Source organism: Stenella coeruleoalba (genome assembly GCF_951394435.1).
Source record: "Stenella coeruleoalba genome assembly, chromosome: 12".
Classification (NCBI taxonomy): domain Eukaryota; kingdom Metazoa; phylum Chordata; class Mammalia; order Artiodactyla; family Delphinidae; genus Stenella; species Stenella coeruleoalba.
Window position 1 is genome coordinate 57,721,593 of NC_137158.1, and position 23,361 is coordinate 57,744,953.

A 23,361-nucleotide genomic window follows, 5' to 3' on the forward strand; every position below is an offset into this window, starting at 1 on the left:
GAAGAAAATAGGAATTAGCACACTACAGATGAAAGTAAAGATTGAACATTTGCCTTAATTTTATGCCACTAAGTTGGAATTGACCCCTATTCCAACAGTCACTAGGTTGAATATTACCCTTGTTTACTAAACTCACTGATGCAACATTGATGGTACTCTTACACTCACAGCACCGTAATAAATACATGGCAAGATTTTAAGATACTGTTATTGACTACTGTAGCAAATTTATGTGAGAAGTGGCAGGAATAATATTTAAAGTTCTTTTAAAAGCCAATACCTTTCAGATATTCTCAACCACTTCTGATGTATACAGGTTTTATCATAAATTCAGCCATTATAAGTTATTCTGAATATTATAATTACAGATCCTCTAAGAATCTATGTATGATCTCTAAGGCAATATCTGTATATACTAAAAAATTTATAGAGCTGCATTTTAAAATATACTCTGTTCTTTATAAACACAACTCTCACTAGCATTTTCACTGAATCTGAATTGATGAAAAAGTACTACACATTCAAATATATCCACTACCAGAAATTATAAATACCAAAAAAATTATTTTAAATTATGAAACAGTGATAACATTTTAGAAATGCAAACTTAGTAGCATTCGAACCTGGAGAAGCAGAACAGAAAAAAAATATAGCACAGGACAGGCAGGGTAGCATTATGGTTGAGAGCATGACTCTCACCAAAGAGCTTGGATTTGTTTAGTGACTCCACCAGCAACTAGTTATATGACCTTGACTGAGTGACCTGGCCTCACTGTCCCTCTGCAAAATTCATCTATTAAGTCAGGAAAATAATAGTATCTACCTCACTGGGGTTTTGTAAGAATTAGTTGAGTTGATGGCTATAAAAGATTCAGAGAAATGCCTGGCACTAAAAGTGCTATGTAAGTGTTCATCATCATCATCATTTTTGTTTATTAGTATTATCAATTGTGATAAACATTCTGTTTTGGTAGGGAAAACTAGCTAATTACTCAAGTCTTCCTATTCAGTGTTGTGCTTCCATTGAAGAACTACTTAGAGAATTTCTACTTGCAAGTAGATTGTAACTGTCCCAAGACATTCTTTAGCGCATAAGTTTAAACATAATGTGAAAATATTTTTCTTCTTAATAAAGGGTATATATAAAATAAATCCTTTGGCTTAAAATTAGCAACAACAACAATAATAAAAACAACCGCTAACATTTATGTCAAGCATCGTGCTACACATTTTTCACATGACATTTCATATCATTGCTGTGAGCAATGATAATTGTGATCCCTTGAAAAGTGAACTTAATCAAATAAACTAAATGTATTTTTAAAAAGATTTCATCATCATATAACTAATTAAAGATTTCTCGTAACATTAGTCTTCTATTTGAATCTGAGTATTTGATGGTATTTTTCTCTTTCACTTTTTTGATTTGAAATGCTGCACTAAGGTATACTCAGCAACTGAGTCAACTATAGCTAATAAGTGACATGCACTCCTTGTCTTGAATGGCTTTGAAGATCTTCTCAAATCTTTTTTTTTTTTCCGTCAGATCTTATTTTTGCATTCTTTGAGAAAGTGCAATAGATAGGGATGTTTGCACTCTTCATATATAGTGTCATAGCTAGGAAAATGAAAAATCCATTGAAAAGAAATAATGCAGGTGGTAAATGAAACTCAAAAAATATTTTTATATGTAAATATATTTCTGTAGTTCAACTATTTAAAAAATATTTGTACAACTGAAATATCCTGATGTCATTTTAATTAAATGTACGATATACTGAATTTAGGAAGCTTATTAAGCTTATTGTTTTTATTGCAAATCTGAGTCATCAACAGGAAGGAAATATTAATCTATACAGCACAGAAACATTAGTTATGAACTTAAAATAAATATAGAAACAGAATTGTAACCTTGATAGTATCTAGATATAAGGGAATACAGTTAACAGGGAATCTGATACATCGGTTCTTTTTATCCTTAATCGAAAAACAAAAATGTTTTACCCTTTAAAATTATTAAATGAAATTCAGTATATATTTATTGAACAACGCCTCTGAAATACACGGTACTATAATATAAAAGATGAATGAGGTGAGTCATTTTCAAGGATCTTTAACCAAATAAGATGACACAAATCGCAAAAAAAACAACACAAACACTTTATATCAAATTATTTTTTTCTTTTTTATCCTTTCACCTGTGAAGCTTGCGACTGTTCCCATCTGGGTAATAATTGTGACCCAAAGACTGGTCGATGCATTTGCCCACCCAATACCATTGGAGAGAAATGTTCTAAATGTGTACCTAACACCTGGGGCCACAGCATTACCACTGGCTGTAAGGTGAGTGAATTGCTTTATTTCATCTCATAATGTCTTTTAAGGATTTCTATTTTGGTAGACCTCAGTAGTCGGGCATTTCAAAAGTCAATATTATATTACAAAACAATACAGAACTATCACTATAGCATGCTTGCAGGTATTGATCAGTATCTTACATTTTACTTGTGGGAAAGATGATAAAGTAAATATACATTTATGTAGCTTCATCCATGATACTTACCAAAAAAAAAGGAGGAAAAAGAACCAAAAATTCGAAAATAAAACCGGAAACATCTATAACTTCATACCTACACACAATGAATATATCTGCAAAGTACAAGGAAATTAAGAATGAATTAAAAGAATTTGCCAAAAATCCATAAGAATTTCTCCCAACTTATACCTAGGTGTCAGTTTTCAGGAAGTAGGTGAGAGGATTCTGAAGAGTCATATAAACAACCTTTAGCTTAGAAAACTACCCATTTTTTTTTTTCATGAGTGGGCCATAGAAAGTGGTATGACCAGACTCAGATTTAGAGAAATCTATACAGCCTCAGGGTAGAAGGCTGCTTGTAAGGCCTTTGCAGAAACGTTGGTGAGAGTTGACAGAGATTTTGGCCCCAGTCAATTATCCACTAACATTTAGGCGGCAAGCTAAGTTATAGAACTCCTAGACTGATATGGCCTGCTGAACTCATGTATTTAGGGGGTAAGAAAGAGAAGGCATAGGGATGCCTGCCAGGTTTTGCTTTGCAACAGGTGATCGTATCATTTACTGCTAGAGAGATTATAGGAGGAGATGCAAGTTCAAAAAGGAAAAGTGATGAATTCGGGGCTTTTTGTCAGCTTTTTGTGAGACTTTAATTAAATAAAATACAATTCACCTATTTAAAGTGATGAGTTTTGATCAATGATTACAGTTGTATAACCAACCCTTGTGCTCCATTGCAGTCTACTTCCCCTGCCCCCCGCCCCCAATCAGCACCAGGAAACTACTCTTTTCATTCTATCACTGTACTTTTGCCATTTCTACAAACTCATATAAATATAGTCATATTCCATGTTGTTTTTTGGAGGGTTTTTTGTTTGTTTTGGGGGATTATTTTTAGTTTGGCTTCCTCTACTTAGTATAATGCTTTTGTAATTCATCCATCTGTTATATTTTATCAGTAGTTCTTTTTTCTTGTTTAATAATTTTTCATTGTATGATATGCCATGACTTGGGTCATTTCCAGTTTGGTCCTGTTATGAATAATTTTGCTGTGACCATTAGTGTATAAATGTCAAAAGCAAGTGTGTAGACACATTTTCATTCCTCTTCACAAGAATGCTCCACATCCCTGCCCATACTCAAGATTCTAAGTCTTTTTTTTATTTTAAGCATTCAGTTGGGTGTGTATTCATATATTTGCATTTCTTTTCTTTTTTGTCCAATGATATTAGGAATAATTTTGGTATTTTGTCAGTTATATATCTTCTGGATGCCTATTTAAATCTTTTGCCTATTTTTATTTGGGGTTGTTTGTTTACTTAGTAATAAGTTGAAAGAGTTCTTTATATATTCAGGATACTAGCCCTTTAATACATCTAGTTCTGCAACTGTTTTCTCCTAGTATATGACTTGCTTTTCAATTCCTCTAAGTATCTTTAATTTTTATAAAAATTAGTTTATTATCTTTTTCTTTCATGGTTCATGCTTTTTATGGTCCATCTAGGAAGTCAATTTATATTTCTTAAAGGTCTAAAGTATCTCTCCTATGTTTTCTTCAAGAAGTTTTACAGTTTTATGTCTTAAATTTGGGTCCATGTTCAATTTTCAATATTAATTTTTATATACGGTGTAAAGTAAAGGTCAAAATTCACTTTTTTTCTGGATGTCCAATTTTTCCAACACCAATTGTTGAAAAGGCTATCTTATTTTCCCCATTGAATTACTTTGATTCGTTTGTCAAAATAAACTGACCATATATGCGTTCACACATTTCTGGACTCTATTCTGTTTCATTGATTTATGTCTATCCTTATGCTGACAGCACACTATCTTGATCACTGTAGCTTTCTAGCAAGGAATGAAATTAGGTGGTATAAGCGCTCCAACCTTGTTCATCATTTCCCATACCATTTGGTTACATTGAATCCTTTGCATTTCCATATAAATTGACAACTCAGCTTGCCAATTTCTTTCTAAAAAGCCTGCTAAGATTTCATTGGGATTATGTTAAATCTACAGGTCAATTTGGGAAAAATTGACATTTTAAGAACATCAGATCTTCCAGTGTATGAACATGGCATAACTTTCCATTTAGTTAAGTCTTTATCATTTTCCTCAACAATGTTTTATAGGTTTTGGTGTGCAAGACTTGCATGTGCATTATTAAATTTACTGTTGTATTTCATATTTTTGATACAAATGCTATTATTTGTTCCATTTCAGTTTGCAATTGTTTGTTACTAGAACAGAAAAATACAATTATTTTTATACATTAACCTTCTATACTGCAATCTTCCTAAGCTTATTAGATTTACTTGCTTTTTGGTAGATTCATTAGGATTTTTTATCTAGACAATAGTGTCATCTGCAAATTGAGTTTTACTTCTTCCTCTCCAATCCATATAAGTTTTATTTCATTTTCTTGACCTACTGCAGTAAATCGTTGACTAGAAGAAGTTGGAGCAAACATCTTTGCCTCATTCCTTCTGTTAAGTAGAAAGCATTCAGTCTTTTATAATTAAAACATAATTAAGAATGATGTTAGCTATATTTTACTTACAGATGCTCTTCATCAGTTTTAGGATGTCTCTCATGTTCCTAGGTTGCTAAGAACTTTTATCAGGAATGTGTGTTCAATTTTGTCAAATGAATTTCTGCAGCTATTGAGATGATCATATGATTTTTCTTTTTAAGCTCTTAATATGGTGAATCATATTGATTGATTTTCAAATGTTGATCCAACTTTGTAATCCTCAGATAAACTCTGCTTGATCATGGGGAATTATTCTTTTAGAATTATTTTAGATTATGTTTGCTAGCATTTTGTAAATGGTTTTTGGATCTACATTCATAAGGAATATTGGTTTATATTTTTCGTAGTGTTGTTTTCCGGTTTGGGTATTGGGGTACTGCTAGCCTCATGAAATAGATTTGGAAGTATTCCCATCACATAATTTCTGAAGCGTTTACATAATCAATGAAATAGAAAATAAAAATACTCTAGAAAAAAGTCAGTGAAGCCCAAAACTGATTCTTTGGAAAGTTTAATAAAGTTGACAATACTCTAAGAAGATTGATCAAGAAAAAAAGAGAGAAGAAACAAATAAAATGATGAATAAAGAAGGGGACATAACTATAGATCCTATAGACATTAAAAGAATAATATGGGAATAATCTGAACACCTTAAAACAATAAATTTGATAACATATTAAATGAACTGAATGGAGGAATGTTTTCAAAGGTTTATTTTAACATCGCTTTTTTTTTTCTTACTTTGAAGTTAATTTGCCCTTGCGTTTCATGTTTCTTAAGGTGAAAACTTAGATTATTGACTTGAGATCTTTCTTCTTTACTAATATAAGCAATTCATATTATAAATTTCCTTCCAGGCACTACTTTAATTGTATCCCATACATTTTGATATGTTGTGTCTCAATTTTCATTGTTTAAAATATTCTTACTTATTTTATTTTTAATCCAATGATTATTTAAAAGTATGTTCTTTAATTTGCAAATATTTGGGAGTTTTCAAGATCTCTTTCTGTTATTGTCATCTAGTTCTGTATTGGTCTGAAAACGTAATTTGTATTTTTTAGTCCTTTTGAATATATAGAGATTTGTTTTTTGTCTCAGAATCGTATCCATTTTGATTAACATGTGTCCTTGAAAACAAGGTGTGTTATGTTCTGGCACCGTTGGATAAAATCTTCTATAAAAGTCAATTATCTTTAATGATTTTTATGTCTGCATGTTTTCTCAATACCTGAGGATGTTGAGCTATACCTGTGATCTATTTCTTCTTTCAGTTCTCTCGGGTTTTGATTCATGTATTTTGTAGCAGTGATATTAGGTGTATGCTCATTTAAGATGAATCTATCTTTTTGAAAAGTTGATGCCTTTATCATTATGAAGCATCCCTGTTTATCCATGATAATGTTCCTTGTTCTGAAGTGTACTTTTTATCATATTCATATAGCTATTCTGTCTTTCTTCTGATTGGTGTTTTTGTGGTCGTATACATTTTTAAACATTATCATTTATTCCATCTCTTTTTAAAAATAGTTTAATGTTCATCTTAATGCTTCCGCCTCTTAATTCAAGTATTTAAATCATTTCCACTTAATGCAATTATCAGTCTGAATGGGTTAAGTCTACATTTTGCTATTTGCTTCATATTTGCCCTATCTGCTCTTACCTTCATTTTTCTTCTTTTTCTACCTCACTTTGGACTGAGTAATTTTTTATAATTACGTTTTATACTCACTTTGACTTCTTAGCTCTACTTATTTATTTTATATTTTTGTCTTTGTCTAGGGATATACATCTTTAACTTTTCATAATGTACCTTAAAATAATGTTTTAACACTTTACATTTAACATAAGAAACTTGCAAGGGTAAACCTCTAATTTTCTTTCTTATCTTTATGCTATTGTTGTCATATGTTTTACTTCTATATATTATATATCCCACAATATAATCTTACGATTTTGATTTAAATAATTATTTTTTCAAAAGGAGAAAAAACTTATTTTCTGTTTTTCTATATAAATATCAATTCCAGTGCTCTTTATTCCTTTGGATACATCCAAATTTCTATTATTATTATTATTTCTAGTATTTCAGGTCTGCTGACAATGATTCTTTCAATTTTTGTTACCAAGAAGTCTCTACTTTTCCTTCATTTGTCAAAGTTATTGTTTCTGAGTATATAATCCTAAATCCTGTTTTTCAGCAATTTGATTATGTTGTCTTTTTGTAGTCACCTTATATTCATTTCTCAGGGGGTTAGTTGGACTTGAATCTGTGGGATTGCAGACTTCATCAAAGTTGGAAATTTTCCAGCCATTATATCTTTAAAATTTTGTTTGTTTGTTTTTCATCCCCATTGTCTCCTTCTGGAACTCATTATGTATGTGTTGGACCACGTGATATTTTCCCACAGCTCACTGAAATTCTGTTTATTCTTTCATTCTTCTTTTTTCTATATTCTTCATTTTTGTTAGTATCTATTGTTAGGTGTTCAAATTCACTGATTTTTTTTCTTCTGTAGTATCTAATCTGTTGTTAATCCAGTTGCTAGTCTTTTTTCATTTCAAATATGTATCTTTCATCTTTAAATTTCCTTTTGTATCTTTTTATATCTTTCATTCTCTCCTCCTTATATTCACATTTTTCATTTATCTTGAGAATATTTATTTATAATATTTATAAATATTGGTTTTTGTAAGGTAGTTTTTTGCTAATTCCATCATTTGTTTTATTTCAAGATCATGCTTACTGGTTGATTTTTTTTCCTGGTTATGAACTATATTTTCTTGCTTCTTTGCGTGACTGGTGATTTTTATTTGGATGCCAGATGTTGTACATTTTTTCATTGTTGCACATTAGATTTTGTTGTATTCCTTTAAAGAGAGTTGAACTTTATCCTGGCTATCAGGTTAGTTACTCACCGATCACTTGAATCCTTTTGATGCTTGCTTTTAAATTTTATTAGAGAAGGTCCAGAGCAGCCTTTAATCTAGGAATCACTTAGCCCTACTACTAAGGTGCTAAATACATTGAGAACACTACCCAGTGCATTACTATCTGTTCACTCTGGCTATTGGGAATATGAATTATTCCAAGCTTTCTGTGGACCCTAGGAATTTTTCAGCCTCAGGCTTTCCAATTATTTTTTCTCCAACCATGTAGAATTTCATTCCATGCATGCACAGATCAGTACTCAGCCAACGACTCAAGGGAACCCTTCTGCATATCTCTGGAATTTTCTCTCTAACTTCCTTCTTTTGGGACACATATTCTACTTGTCTTCCATAAATTCTAATTGCCTCAGCTTCTCCAAACTCTACGCTGTTTCTCAATTCAGCTATAGTTTTGGGCTTTATTTGGGTTTCCCCTCTTTGGGTTGCAGACTAGAATGCCTTTATGTTCTAACTCATTTGTTTTCCTTCTCTCAAAAATCACAGTCCTTCGCTTCCTGTTATCCAATGTTTGAAAACAGTTATTTCTTGGTTTTTATTTCTGTATGTGTTTTGTTTTTAGTTTTATAGTTTAACAGATTAAAAGAGAGGAGATAAACCAGTAAGTGCTCTAAAAACTAAGACTGTTTAAAAAGAAGGAATATTCTTTAGTGCCTAGTGCAACACAAAGGTCAAGTAAGATTAGGGCTGAACTGTGTCCATTAAATTTAAGAGCAATAAATAAGGGCATTTTTGATGTTAGTGAGAGCCATTCCAGTTGATCACATTGGACCGAGAAATACTGGAACATAATGCCCAAGTGTGGCCTGTTTGACTCCATGATAGTACCCTATAGAGATGTAAACTATTATTTTCTACTGAGTCAGCACACATGTAGACTCTGTAACCATTCTTACATATATGATAAAATATCTGAATACATTCGTCTAGATACACTGATCTAGAGGAAAACAAGAATATTGGTGACTGTTCAAGGAAGTGCAGATACATGACTTCAGTTAGACATGTGATTAAATTAAAAACTGGACAGGATGCTCATTTTTCTATTGCCAATAGCAATATTAAGTTTGAAGGTCCATAGAACTACATTTTTGGAAACAAAACAAAAATTTCTCAAGAGTTCCAAAGATTTTTGATGAGTATGAACAACATTTTAAGTTTCTATGACTGACATTTTGCATTTTCAACCTCAAATCCAAGCATCTGCCCCATCGCTTGACTCATGAATAAGTTGTACATAAACTTAAGAGGGTTCCATGTTATCTACAAAATCCTATGATGTGGCCAAACTCTAATGAAACTCCTGAAATTGAAGCTGATGCTTAATGTTCAGGATGTAAATCAGGATAGAATGTAGACCAAGTTATTTTTAAGCATTTGTATGTTTGATTCCATTATATTTACTTATCATTGAATAAACACTATGTTGACTGAAGTCGATCGAAATATTTTGATTACTTTGAACCACTGTTAAAAATCTAAATTTCTGAATAGCTAGACACTTCATAATTATGAATAATTACAAAAAACTTCATACAGCCCTCACAAATATTTATAAGCATGTATCCTACTATTTAAAAATCTTGGATGATTATAATCTAAATGAACAGTGATTTGAGATTTATAGCTTTCATTCCTTTGTGTCATGGATAATTTCTCTGTGCTGAGGTGTGAGCACACACATCATCTGAGCTTTTATTGAACTAGAATACAAAGCCTGCCATCTTTCACTAGCAGGGGAATAGTGCATAAATCTTCTATTGCTAAACAAACATTACATCTAATTATGATTTACATTTCATGTTGGCTATAGTACTGTCTAAACATATGGTTAATGGTCTTTTTTATTCTCTACTATAACTTCCTGAATAAACTCCCTGATTTGGAAAGGTCCCAATGTCTATCTGTACTGTTGACTAGTCTTTAAGTATTAATACTTTCGTTTTATAATAATAAATTTGTAGCAGACATTTCATATTTTAGTTAAAGTCTAAAGACAGTTATTTTAGTTAATAAAGTCTAAGACATCTATTTTAGTTAAATATCTCTATCTCATAAAACAATTTTTAAAGTTATTGCATGATTATAGTTTCCATAGCATATAATTTTCTCTTTCTGATTATGGTCAGTTTTGTTTAAATGAGTCAAGGAAAAGTTATTTAAAGGAATAAGTCAGTCATCCTTATTTTGTTTTTTTTTTTTTTTTTTGCGGTACGCGGGCCTCTCACTGTTGTGGCCTCTCCCGTTGCGGAGCACAGGCTCCGGACGCGCAGGCTCAGCGGCCATGGCTCACAGACCCAGCTGCTCCGCGGCATGTGGGATCTTCCCGGACCGGGGCACGAACCCGTGTCCCCTGCATCGGCAGGCGGACTCCCAACCACTGCGCCACCAGGGAAGCCCAGTCATCCTTATTTTGAATTCTCATTCTGCATCTGATGTTCTATAAGAACGAGTTACTTGGGGGGATTGCGGTTGTTTGTTCTATGCTTTGGAAACTATAGCCATGTTTGTAGTATAATACATAATCACATTTTAGATCTTTGAGTTTAAAATACCTTTTAGGAGCATCCCCTACTGCAGGCCTTTTTACTGGATAGCAGTGAAGACAGAAAAATACGGAACCAGAAAGACACCAAAAATAAGGCCAGGTGATATTTTAATATCAGAATCTGGGAAAATATTTCACCAAACATTTCGACAGGGAAGAGATAATAGATGGAAAGCTGGTGATTGTACATCACAGCCTGGAAAGTGTTGTCCCATAAGTTAACTGCTGGCAGGAGCAGAAGCAGGAATAGCCCTAGTAGTAGTGGGTATAGGAATTAAGCTGAGCAATGAAAGTGTGAGAAATGCAAAGTGAGATCCAGCCAGACTTGGATCTGGAAATTCGGCAAGTTGTTATGCATTTGAGTATGCCACAGAGCTGTAGATCTGAGAAGGATAATTAATAGAAAGTCACCAAAAAGAGGTCATAGACTAAGTACAAAGCCTGTATGGTGGCAAACGCAGACAGAGACAGGTGGTACTCACTTGGGGGACAGAAACCACACTAGTTGTTTAAACAGGGAAAGTAGAATATAAAGAATTGTTAACCGGTAAAAAGGATAAAAGAGGGATATAAAATGTCCTGAAGTAGTAGGTACAAAAGAGTAGCTACTACTTCCAGGGTGAGGGGTGGTGGACAATAAAGGAACCAAGGGCTAGGGGAAGGCATCCCCCTGCCCCCCACTCCCAGCAAGGCTTAGGTTCAGACATAGTTGAAAAGAATGTGGCTACTACAGGAATGCATAGCCTGCTGGTGGTAAAACACAAACAATAATAATAATACACAAAACTTGCCAGAGTTTGTGGGCAAGTGTTGGTCTATAGAGGCTACCCATCATTGCTGGAGGTTATGGGTATGCTGGAGCTACTTAGAAGCAGCCTGTTGTGGACAGAGCTTGTGTGCAGACCTACGCAGCCTAGGGGAGAGAGTGGCCTGATGGCATAGCTAGAATTCTTTCTGGGCCTCTGGGCTCCCATGCTAAATAATTAAATAATAATGATGGCAATAGTGATGAAGACCCAGAACCCAGAACAGAAATGTCTTTCCATCACTATGGCCTTCTAATGAATAAGCCTAATGTTCTGCTACCTGGCCAGGGAGAGGTGTCCACAGGGTCTAACTGCAATATCACAAAGTAGGGCAAGGAGGAGTGAGTTTAGAGCTCGGAGGCAGCAGAGTAATCACTGGCGCAGCTGATCTGTGAAAATGATGTATTCCAAGACCTTAGATAACATTTAGAAATCCACTTGAATTTTAATTAAAATGCAAGGAACTATGAGCTGTAAATCAGAAGCAGAGAGCCTTAAGCAATAAGAGACGAAGAGACATGTGGATGAGCAGCAATTGAAGATTGCTGATGAGGTGAGATAAAGAAATTATTGAAAAGAAGCTAAAAATGCAGCAGTGTAATTAAAATAAGTATTGGTGGTATATACATACAACAGAATTTTCATGGTGTAGAATGGAAAGGACAAAATGGAGAACAAATTTGAGAGGCAAATAGGGAAACGACTACAGAAAACAGTAGTATAGTATTGATTTGGCAGACAGACAAAAATGATGTACTTTAAGAATTATAAGTGATCCTGAAGAAGAATATTGATAAATTAGAACAGAAGTAAAAATCAAAAACAAATTTGAAGAAATAGCACTGAATTAAAGAGCAATTTTATTCTCAAACTGAAAGAACTCACCATGTTCCAGTAAATTAATTTTTAAAAAGACTCAAGCTTTTAAAAATTCTAGCAAAACTTGGCATCATTTTATTTTCTTTTTTAAATTTTTTATGTTTTTAATATTTTTTAACATCTTCTTTGGAATATAATTGCTTTACAATGGTATATTAGTTTCTGCTATATAAAAAAGTGAATCAGCTATATGTATACATATAACCCCCATATCTCCTCCCTCTTAAAAAAAAAAAAAAGTAGCTGCTTAAACATGAATATCAGAAGGAAAACAAAAAGATATCTTTAATTAGTAGCTTGATCCCCTTCTGTGCTAGTTTCCTTTTCCCAGAAATACATTTTGTACTGTTTTGTTAGTTGAGTTTTAAGTGTCTCAGGAGGTGGTGGATCTGGCACTTCCTTGGCAGCATATTTCACAGCCTAATAATCTTAATAGCTTCAATACTCTGGAATGGGTTTAATCCAGTCTTATTTGTTTGTATAGGTTAAAATTTTCCAGGGGCCTCTCATCACCCTAGCAATAGGAATTTTTTAATGGTCTCATCACTTTTTAATTGCTTAAACTTTTTTTTTTTTTTTTTTTTGTGGTATGAGGGCCTCTCACTGTTGTGGCCTCTCCCGTTGTGGAGCACAGGCTCCGGATGCGCAGGCTCAACGGCCATGGCTCACAGGCCTAACCGCTCCGCGGCACGTGGGATCCTCCCAGACCGGGACAGGAACCCGTGTCCCCTGCATCAGCAGGCAGACTCTCAACCGCTGTGCCACCAGGGAAGCCCCTACCTTTTTTTTTTCAGTGTTTAAAATAAAAGGTTTGGAATGAGCATTAAAAAAAAAAAATTCTAGCAAAATTTCAAATTACATATATAAAGAGAAAATCCTATGCGTATCTAGGAAGAAGAAAAAAGGTTACCAGCAAAGCACCTCAGATTGGGCTTTTCTGCAAACCTAACTCTAAAACACAACATCCTAGATATCACTTCTCCTCTAAATTCTCCCTGGCTTCCCCACATCTGGTTTGGTGCTTTTTATACGTTCTCATAGCATTTTGCATTTTCCCTATTACATCATGCTTATTCCACTGTGTTATATTTATGTATTTACTTATATTTATGTACATTAGATTGTAAGGTATGTCTCTGTACAATAAATGCTATAAAAATGAAATGATAAGGTAAAATGGCTTTGTCTAAAGTTCAATCTTTGAAGTAAGAAGTATTTGAAGAAAACCTATACCTAACTCCTGCTCACCACAAAGACAGAGAAAACACAGTTTCTTTCTTATTCAATAGCTTTATGGTTTCTGGACACTCATATATTTTAGTAAATGCAGGAAGCAATTTTAACATTATGTTCACTGATGTTTCCCAAGCGACTGAACTAGAACAGTACAAAGCATGTAACAGACACATGATTAATATGTGCTTAATGGAAGCATAGAAACATTAGAATTAAAATTTAAAGATATTGCCCATGAAATGATGTTAATCATTGCTGTTTTTATCTCCTCCATAGCCTTGTAACTGCAGCTCGGTGGGATCCTTGGATTTCCAATGCAATATAAACACGGGGCAATGCAACTGTCGTCCCAAATTCTCTGGTGCGAAATGTACAGAGTGCAATCGAGGCCACTGGAGCTACCCTCACTGCAATCCCTGTGACTGCTTCCTGCCAGGGACTGATGACTCAACCTGTGATTTAGAGACTAAAAAATGCTCCTGTACTGATAAGACTGGGCAGTGCACTTGTAAGGTAAGTGCTGCCGAAATTCAGTAAGGAAAAAGCTTACTCAGTTCTATTTCCATTGCTCAGCTTTAACTTCATTCAGTTATTTATTCCTGCATCATTAGGCCAAACAGACAGACAAATGAAAATTCATTGCCAGACACAGTTTTATTCTAGCATACAGATAAGCACTGATTTTTTTTTTTTTTTTTTTTTTTTTTTTTTTTTTTTGCAGTACGCGGGCCTCTCACTGTTGTGGCCTCTCCCATTGTGGAGCACAGGCTCCGGACACGCAGGCTCAGCGGCCATAGCTCACGGGCCCAGCCGCTCCGCGGCATGTGGGATCTTCCCGGACCGGGGCACGAACCCGTGTCCCCTGCATCAGCAGGCGGACTCTCAACCACTGTGCCACCAGGGAAGCCCTAGCACTGATTTTTAAGAACTGATTTTCAACCAGAACCCAACATATTTTTCTAGCTCATATAAATGATATATTTTCGACAGTAAAGTTCAGTTTGTCTTTACATATTCACTTTGCTTCAACAAGAATAATGTGGGAGAGAAAAAAAAGTTCTCTTAAGCATCATCAGAGAAAAATCACAGCTAAATGATAAGGTTGATTTAAAAAAAATTTTCTCCTCAAATTAATCCGCAATCACTGTACACTGAAAAATAGATTTACTGCTGTGAAAGTTCAGTAAAACTTCATCACGTATAAGCAGTGACATTACAAACAGTGACTATATGCAAATTTCAGTCCTCATTAATATTGTTAAATGACATAGGAAAACAGCCAATTAAAAAGGGTAAGAAGGGCTTCCCTGGTGGTGCAACGGTTAAGAATCCGCCTGCCAACACAGGGGACATGGGTTCGAGCCCTGGTCCGGGAAGATCCCACATGCCGCGGAGCAACTAAACCCGTGTGCCACAACTGCTGAGCCTGTGCTATAGAGCCCACGAGCCACAACTACTGAGCCTGCGCTCTAGAGCCCATGAGCCACAACTACTGAAGCCCACAAGCCTAGAGCCCATGCTCTGCAACAAGAGAAGCCACCACAATGAGAAGCCCGCGCACTGCAACGAAGAGTAGCCCCCACTCGCTGCAACTAGAGAAAGCCCACGTGCAGCAACAAAGACCCAACGCAGCCAAAAATAAATAAAATAAATTTTTAAAAAAAAAAGGTTAAGAAGGATTTTTTTCTCCCTTAGATATTTCTGGAAAATCAGTCCCAGGATAAATGCAGTAAAGACTGTATCAGAAGTATCTTTACAAGAAAAAGTCTGTGCAAAGAGAGTCAGAGGAAACAGAAAGATGAAATCTAGGGAGTGGTTGTTAAGAGTCTTGAGAATTTAGGAAAATGGAAGATTCTGCCATTAAAAGTCCTAGACAAAGCACAAAGTATGATGCTGCATTATTACATATTATAATTATGATTATACATTATACTTAATACATGCTATATGTGTGTATATACAGTAAATAATAATTGTATAAATCTATATTTTAACATATTGCCTGTTTTTTACAGCTTTGCATCACACCACTGTCTAGGAATCAATGTTTTTATTTTGCTTTCAAAATTCTCATGACTCTTTCATATTCCTCACAGTGGAATAATGGGAAATGTGCTGCCTAAATTTAAAAAACAATATACAATGTCCTTAGTAATGCATGCATTTATAAATAAAGCACTTTTTTAGACCCATGCCATGCTAACAAAGAGATTAACTGCATATGCTATTTGGGACGTGAGTCTGATATTCAGCATTCTTTTATTTTTTGTTTCATTGTCTTTAAAATGTGCTCCTGTTATTCATTCTTGAGTTTATTGCTCTCACCATGTCACCGTATGGACTCTGGGAATCTCTCATCTTTCTTCAGGTGAATGTGGAAGGCGTCCGCTGTGACAGGTGCCGGCTTGGCAAATTCGGACTTGAGGCCAAGAACCCACTTGGCTGCAGCAGCTGCTATTGCTTCGGCGCCACTACTCAGTGCTCTGAAGCAAAAGGACTGATCCATACGTGGGTGAGTAAGGAACTGCTGAGCCATGTAATGGTATAATGTTAGTTCCTGCTGGCGTCTTTTAGCCAGGCACTGAGGGGTAGGAGGAAATGGCAAAACATTTAAGTAACCTTTTCCCCTGCGCACGTTTAGAACGGGTAGAGGGGCCATGTGCCATTAGACAGTTGGAGTAAATATCGTTTTTATCCTGCCTTTAAAAGAGTTCATTTATTGCGGACGAGGAAATAGATGCCGAGTGAAAAAGGAAAACATTATAAGGGAAATGTTATGTTTGGGGATGGGAAGAAGCTGCCCTCTGAAGAGCAAGGGCACCAGAGCGGGAAGGTAGATGTGTGTTCCTGCAGTAATGAGAACCAGAACTTGCGCATTTAGTCCAACCAGGCTTAGAGAATCATCACTCTTTAGGGCGGAAAAAAGTTCATTTTTGCCTTAATTTTCCTTTAAGTCTTCCTACTTTTAAACTCTACTTATTGTTAGTGTAAAAGACCAGTTTTCACAGATGTTGTGGATTTCACTATGCAAACAAGTCAGAAGGGTTTATGCCCTCTCCTACCTGTTCATTGTGCACGAGTTGTTTCTCATGAGAACACTTCATCAGAAGGGGATGGGGCTGCAGAGAGACATGCAGTCTATCACTCTTTTTTTTTTAACATCTTTATTAGAGTATAATTGCTTTACAATGGTGTGTTAGTTTCTGCTTTATAACAAAGTAAATCAGCTATACATATACATATATCCCCATATCTCCTCCCTCTTGTATCTCCCTCCCACCCTCCCTATCCCACCCCTCTAGGTGGTCACAGAGCACCAAGCGTATCTCCCTGTGCTATGCGGCTGCTTCCCACTGTCTATTTTACATTTGGTAGTATATATAAGTCCATGCCACGCTCTCACTTCGTCCCAGCTTCCCTGTGTCCTCAAGTCCATTCTCTACGTCTGCGTCTTTATTCCTGTCCTGCCCCTAGGTTCTTCAGAACCACTTTTTTTTTTTTAGATTCCATATATATGTGTTAGCATATGGTATTTGTTTTTCTCTTTCTGACTTATTTCACTCTGTGTGACAGACTCTTGGTCCATCCACGTCACTACAAATAACTCAATTTCATTTCTTTCTATGGCTGAGTAATATTCCATTGTATATATGTGCCACATCTTCTTCATCCATTCATCTGTCGATGGACACCTAGGTTGCCTCCATGTCCTGCCTATTGTAAATAAAGCCTCAGTGAACATTGTGGTATATGACTCTTTTTGAATTATGGTTTTTTCAGGGCATATGCCCAGTAGTGGGATTGATGGGTCGTACGGTAATTCTATTTTTAGTTTTTTAAGGAACCTCCATACTGTTCTCCATAGTGGCTGTATCAATTTACATTCCCAGCAACAGTACAAGAGGGTTCCCTTTTCTCCACACCCTCTCGAGCGTTTATTGTTTGTAGATTTTTTGATGATGGCCATTCTGACTGGTGTGAGGTAGTATCTCATTGTAGTCTTGATTTGCATTTCTCTAATGATTAGTGATGTTGAGCATTCTTTCATGTGTTTGTTGGCAAGCTGTGTGTCTTCTTTGCAGAAATGTCCCTTTAGGTCTTCTGCCCATTTTTGGATTGGGTTGTTTGTTTTTCTGATATTGAGTTGCATGAGCTGCTTGTAAATTTTGGAGGTTAAGTTTAAAGGAGGCCTCCAAAGACTTAAACTCAGCCCCTGCTGTGTTTTGATCCCATGCAGGTGACTCTGAAGCCTGAGCAGACCATTCTGCCCCTGGTGGATGAGGCGCTGCAGCACACAACTACCAGAGGCATCATTTTTCAACATCCAGAGATTGTTGCACACATGGATCTGGTGAGACAAGATCTCCATTTGGAACCTTTTTATTGGAAACTTCCAGAACAATTTGAAGGAAAGAAGGTAAGGACAAGAACTTTGAAGTCACATGAGAACAAAATAAAATGTTTTTAGAATAATGCTATTTGGAGATTTATCTAACTCATCATTCCTCATTCTGTTTTATCAGTTGATGGCCTATGGGGGCAAACTCAAGTACACAATCTATTTTGAGGCTCGGGAAGAGACAGGTTTCTCTACGTATAACCCACAAGTTATCATTCGAGGTGGGACTCCTAGTCATGTGAGAATTATCATCAGGCATATGGCTGCTCCTCTAATTGGCCAGTTGACAAGACATGAAATTGAAATGACAGAGGTAAGGTGGTTACTTGTTGGGTGCCAGGATGCCAACGGATTTGCACTCGGTTTCGGCAAAGTGGTTTCTTTTCTTGTTAACAGAAAAAATGGAAATATTATGGTGATGATCCTCGAATCAGTAGAACTGTGACCCGTGAAGACTTCTTGGATGTACTATATGATATCCATTATATTCTTATCAAGGCTACCTATGGAAATATCATGAGACAAAGCAGGTAAACTATAATGAATATAAGTTAATTTCTTATTCTAGAGTCTATAAGAGAGATCAGTAAGACATCAGACAAGAAAGATTTAAAAGTTTGGTTTGGGAGTGTGATGATAGAAGACTAGTCAAGGATGGTGTCCAGGTCATCTGGTGGAAATTACTGCCATTCCCCCCAAAAGGGAAACAGAATCAGAAGCAAGATTAAGGGGAAAAATTGAATTGATCTCTGACATGGTGAATTTTAGATGTCAGGCAGAAGTTCAGGAGAAGGTGTCCTACAGGGTAGAGAGAATTCACTGCTGTGCTATAAATAGGTTGCAAGATTGCTGAGAAGGTATCCTCCTTCAACCGTCAGGGGAACCAGGCAGGGCCAAGTTGGTCCTGTCTCTCCCAACCATATGCATTCTCATCTGTTCACCCCAGTGTGCCATACTATATTGCCATTTTCCCTGTGCCTTATGATGTGAAAAGACTGGGAATCACATTGAATAGGAAAGTACACGGAACAAGAACAAGAATGAATGTCATGAAAGCCAAAGGATGAGAATACTATAAGGGAGTAGGTATGGTTTTTTCGTATGACCCGAAGAGGACAATTAAAAGGAGGCTGTTTGAAACTGGCACCTAGGATCACACTGGTGACATTCATAATACCAGTTTTAGTGAAGTTCTGGGGCAGAAGTAGTCTCAAGGTTTTGAGGAATGAATGGGATGCAATGAACCTAATATTATGAATGTAGACTATTGTTCTCCATGAACAAAATCATAAAAAGGGAGGAATGAGGTCGTGTCAAAAGTCAAGGGAGGATTGTTTAATCAGAGAAGTAAGCATGTTTATATACCATGGAACTGGGGAAGGGGAGGAATTAGTAGCAAGATATAAATTTTAAAATGATAGAATAAAGAGAAAATAAACAATGAAGAAGCCAGGATTCTTCAACATCATGAGTATACATGAGTATACTTGAGGTCATGTGCCTCAAGTATAAGGGAAAACTTATCTAATGAGATAAAATGAGGAACTGCACAGATGTAGCTAAATGTATGCCATGGAGGCAGAAAGTTGAGTTGAGTTCATACACATAGTCTCAACTTCTCTGGCATATTAGCTTCTCTGTTGTGTCTATAAGAATATGAAATCAATAGATGTTTAAAAATAATCTTATATAACAAAATAGTAGATCAGTGCAGGACAACAAAAGAAAACAAAATTATGAACCCTCTCATTGACAAACCAATGAATATCAAAATACCATGTTTCACTTCTTCCCAGCATGGACTTAACATATACTACCATGGACTTATATATACTACTACGTAAAATAGATAGCTAGTGGGAAGCAGCCGCATAGCACAGGGAGATCAGCTCGGTGCTCTGTGACCACCTGGAGGGGTGGGATAGGGAGGGTGGGAGGGAGATACAAGAGGGAGGAGATATGGGGATATATGTATATGTATAGCTGATTCACTTTGTTATAAAGCAGAAAAGCACCATTGTAAAGCAATTATACTCCAATAAAGATGTTTAAAAAAATAAAATTAAAAATAAAGAAAAGAAAATAAAATACCTTAAAAAAATACCATGTTTCAAATGTTTACACTGTTAAACATGTAGCAGAAAATCCTTTCTTTGTTGCAGAAGATCCATATTGCTCTTCTGATTGTACCAAAAGTAGGGACCAAATCAAGGACCAAAATTTACTTTTAAGTCTATATTGTTTTGATTTTTTTTTCATATTTCTCATTTCTAACAGGAGATTCTTTGTTTTGTTTTTTACAGTAGGTCCTTGTTGGTTATCTATTTTAAATAATAGCAGTGTGTACATGTCAATCCCAAATCCCAATTATGAAGTAATTTAAAAAAACATATACCAAAATATCTTGTCAGTTATATTGTTAATTATTTTAGAATTTCAAATGTAACTTAGATGACAGAAGCCAAAGCAGGTTTGCATGTCCTAGAAGACAGCAGGTGACTTTGTGAGTGTGAAAATATGTTATTTTGAAATTGTTCTATGCTTCAGTAAAAAAGTTTGGTCATACGCAGAACATTTTGTTAGTGGATCTGGTAGAAACAGTGTTGTCATGCATTTTTCATTACGCTTTCTTTGCCTCTCTCACACCGATTCCACCTTTCTTTGCTGTAAGGTTGCTTTTTTTCCCTGTAAGTCTCTTTCTCTTATCACTTTATTTCATATAGCTCACTAAATAATATCCTTTGGCTTAGGAGTTCCTTTTTTTAAACACTAGAGTAAGTAAATACTTCACTTTTTCTAGGCTCAATAAAAACTAGAGTGAACATCTAGTAACGATAAAAACAAATAAAGCAGTGTATCAGCACTTGATTTTGTAAGACAGTGGAATTTTGACAAAGGTCAGAGATATGTTTGAGTCTTCCTCTCAAAGCAGTTAACACATAACGCTGCATCTTTATTCAGTTACAAATTTAAATAGTCTCAGAAGCAGAGAGTTTGTTATACATGTGGTTTGAGGTTCTGACTTTGTACATATTACAATGCTGAAATTTTCTTTTTTCTTTGCTTTTGTCCTGTCTTACATTTATTTGAAGAACTTAACGACTTTGTTTTTCAGTATTCATTTAAATAGATGCCTGAGTTTGGCCAAATCCCTGATTCAAGCAAAACAGTTCCTCTCTGATTCCCTGAGGAAAAATAATGATGTGTTGCAGAAATGTCTGTTGCTAACACCATTCAGGTTTCACTTGGTTTTTAAATACTCACTAGTCTGTTGTGTGCATGCACGTGCCAGAGAAGGGAAGGTGATGCTAGAAACTCCTCAGGTTATAAAATACCATGAGATACTAGCAGAGATGACTTTGCAACAAACACCGAGTTACCTTCCTACTCCGTCAGAGAACCCAGAGTCTTTCTTGTAGGAGGGGAGTGGTTTATTTACAGATCACAACTGCTGTGCGTCCTATAATGAGGGGAGCATGAAATCTGAATTTTAACTGAACATGTGTTTCATAAAGGCTGGCTGGTCTTCAGATTGTAGATTACAATGGGAGCCAAGTCAGAATGCGCCTTCATAATTCAGTGTCAATAAAACCTACCTATGCTTGTTATAAAGTTTATGATTCAAGCTCCTTAAGCTCTTAGAGGTGTGTTTTAGTGAAGCAAAACTATTCATTGTCTCGTTTAAAAGTTTATTTGCAAAAAAAAAAAGTTTATTTGCAGAACATTTCATGTTACCAGTTAGTCATGAAATAGTGTGAGTTTATGGACTGTGTATATTTTTTAATGTATAATTTCAAATTATTACAAAGAGTATCAACATTTTTATTGTGAATAATTTTTTTCAATTATGAGGACCTTTCCGCCAATAGGAAGGGTGGGTTAAGTTACTTGAAGGATTTATTCAATAAAGTTAACAAAAGACTAATTTGAGAGGTTCTTTATCCTCAGAAAGTTATCAATATTACTAGCTTATGCCCAGTCGTTTCCTAGATGGTTTTCTAATGTTCTTGAAAGGACGTTCAGAGATTCAAGAGCAAGAAATTGGGACTGGTTGCAAATTAAAAGCAATTTCACTAGTAACGACTGGAGATTTTCCAACAGGGAATGACCTTGGATTGTCTGTTTGAAAGAATGAAAATGTCTAACTAATTGGCCATGTCTACCTGAAGCCACTCACATTTTTAAAAGTGGGAGGAAAACGCTTTATAATAACTTCTCAATAGGACATCAGACATCTAATTTCCTAAACGCTTTATGATTTATGTGAATATTTTGCTAATGTGTAATCTCACCCTTTGAGGAAGCGAAGATGCTGAAATAAAATGTGGCACACGGAGCCCCTAGAATTTAGCAGCTTCAAAACAATAGAACAAGTTTGTGATTGTTGACAAAACCTTGAGAAGACCCTTCTTTCAGGATTGAATGTTTGCTGGGTAAGCTTAATTTACTGGTACCCCCATCTAAGAATTTGCTCGCTGTTCCAGGATTTCTGAAATCTCAATGGAGGTAGCTGAACCAGGACGCATCACAGCAATGACTCCTCCAGCTCACTTGATAGAAAGATGTGATTGTCCCCCGGGCTATTCTGGCTTGTCCTGTGAGGTAAGCTGGATCCGACTAACCTTCTCAAGTCCCACTCAACCAGCCAAATGGAAATACTCCCAGGACCACCTTTACCACAGTCAGTTTTACTTTCAGGCATACCCTCAACCTATTTTATCTGATCTTCCACTCACAGTATGAGACGCAGTAAGAAGAGGATGATGTTATTGCTCCCTAGAAGTAGGAATCACAACTCAAGGGGAATATCTAATAAAAATTAAAAGATTTGTAAAAATATGAAACAGTCAGGAGATAAGAATGTTTTCTTAAGGCCCCTTTATTGTATCTGATCTGTTTTCTTGGCACCTTTTCTGAACAGAGACATTTAAACTGCAGTGATTATGAGACAAGATTGTATTGGGATTTGAAAGATTGTTTTTATATGGAACATGACAAAACTTAGGCAGTAAATATCAGACTGTTCCCTTTAACATAGGCTTCTCAGAAGGACATAAATTGTTCCAATAGTGCCGCTGTCACTCAGTCATTATATTTTTAAAACTGCATTTTTTACTTTCTAGTATATTCCTTTGACTATATTCAGAATCGGTAGATTTTCTAGATCTTCATTTTGTGGAACCAATTTAAATTTTACAAATATTAAATCTTAATAGGAAGAGTATGATCTAGGGAGAGGTGGAATTGCTGAAAAAGTCACCTGGATTTGAATCTCTACTTCATCATATACTAAGACTGAGACCTTGTGCAGCTTGTAAACCTGCTTAAGCTTCAGCTGGTAAATCTCCAAGCCCCTGAGTAACTGCCACCACACTCACCCCTTCTCCTGCAGACCCTATAGTCCTCTCCACAGTGAAACAAATAAAAGCTGGGCCTGGGAGGGACCTCCAGGACCTGCTCCAGCCCTGCAGCATGGAT

At 35.6% G+C, this 23,361-nt stretch overlaps 1 protein-coding gene across 1 annotated transcript in view; it reads left to right on the top strand.

Moving 5' to 3' along the window:
* LAMA2 (laminin subunit alpha 2) overlaps positions 1–23,361 on the top strand; it is a 602,802-nt gene that overhangs the window by 397,126 nt on the left and 182,315 nt on the right. The window contains exons 22-28 of the mRNA XM_079939315.1: positions 2,207–2,343; positions 13,761–13,997; positions 15,853–15,996; positions 17,722–17,901; positions 18,008–18,196; positions 18,280–18,413; positions 22,368–22,485. Of these exons, the coding sequence (XP_079795441.1) occupies positions 2,207–2,343; positions 13,761–13,997; positions 15,853–15,996; positions 17,722–17,901; positions 18,008–18,196; positions 18,280–18,413; positions 22,368–22,485 (1,139 nt within the window). The remainder of the gene's footprint in view (positions 1–2,206; positions 2,344–13,760; positions 13,998–15,852; positions 15,997–17,721; positions 17,902–18,007; positions 18,197–18,279; positions 18,414–22,367; positions 22,486–23,361) is intronic.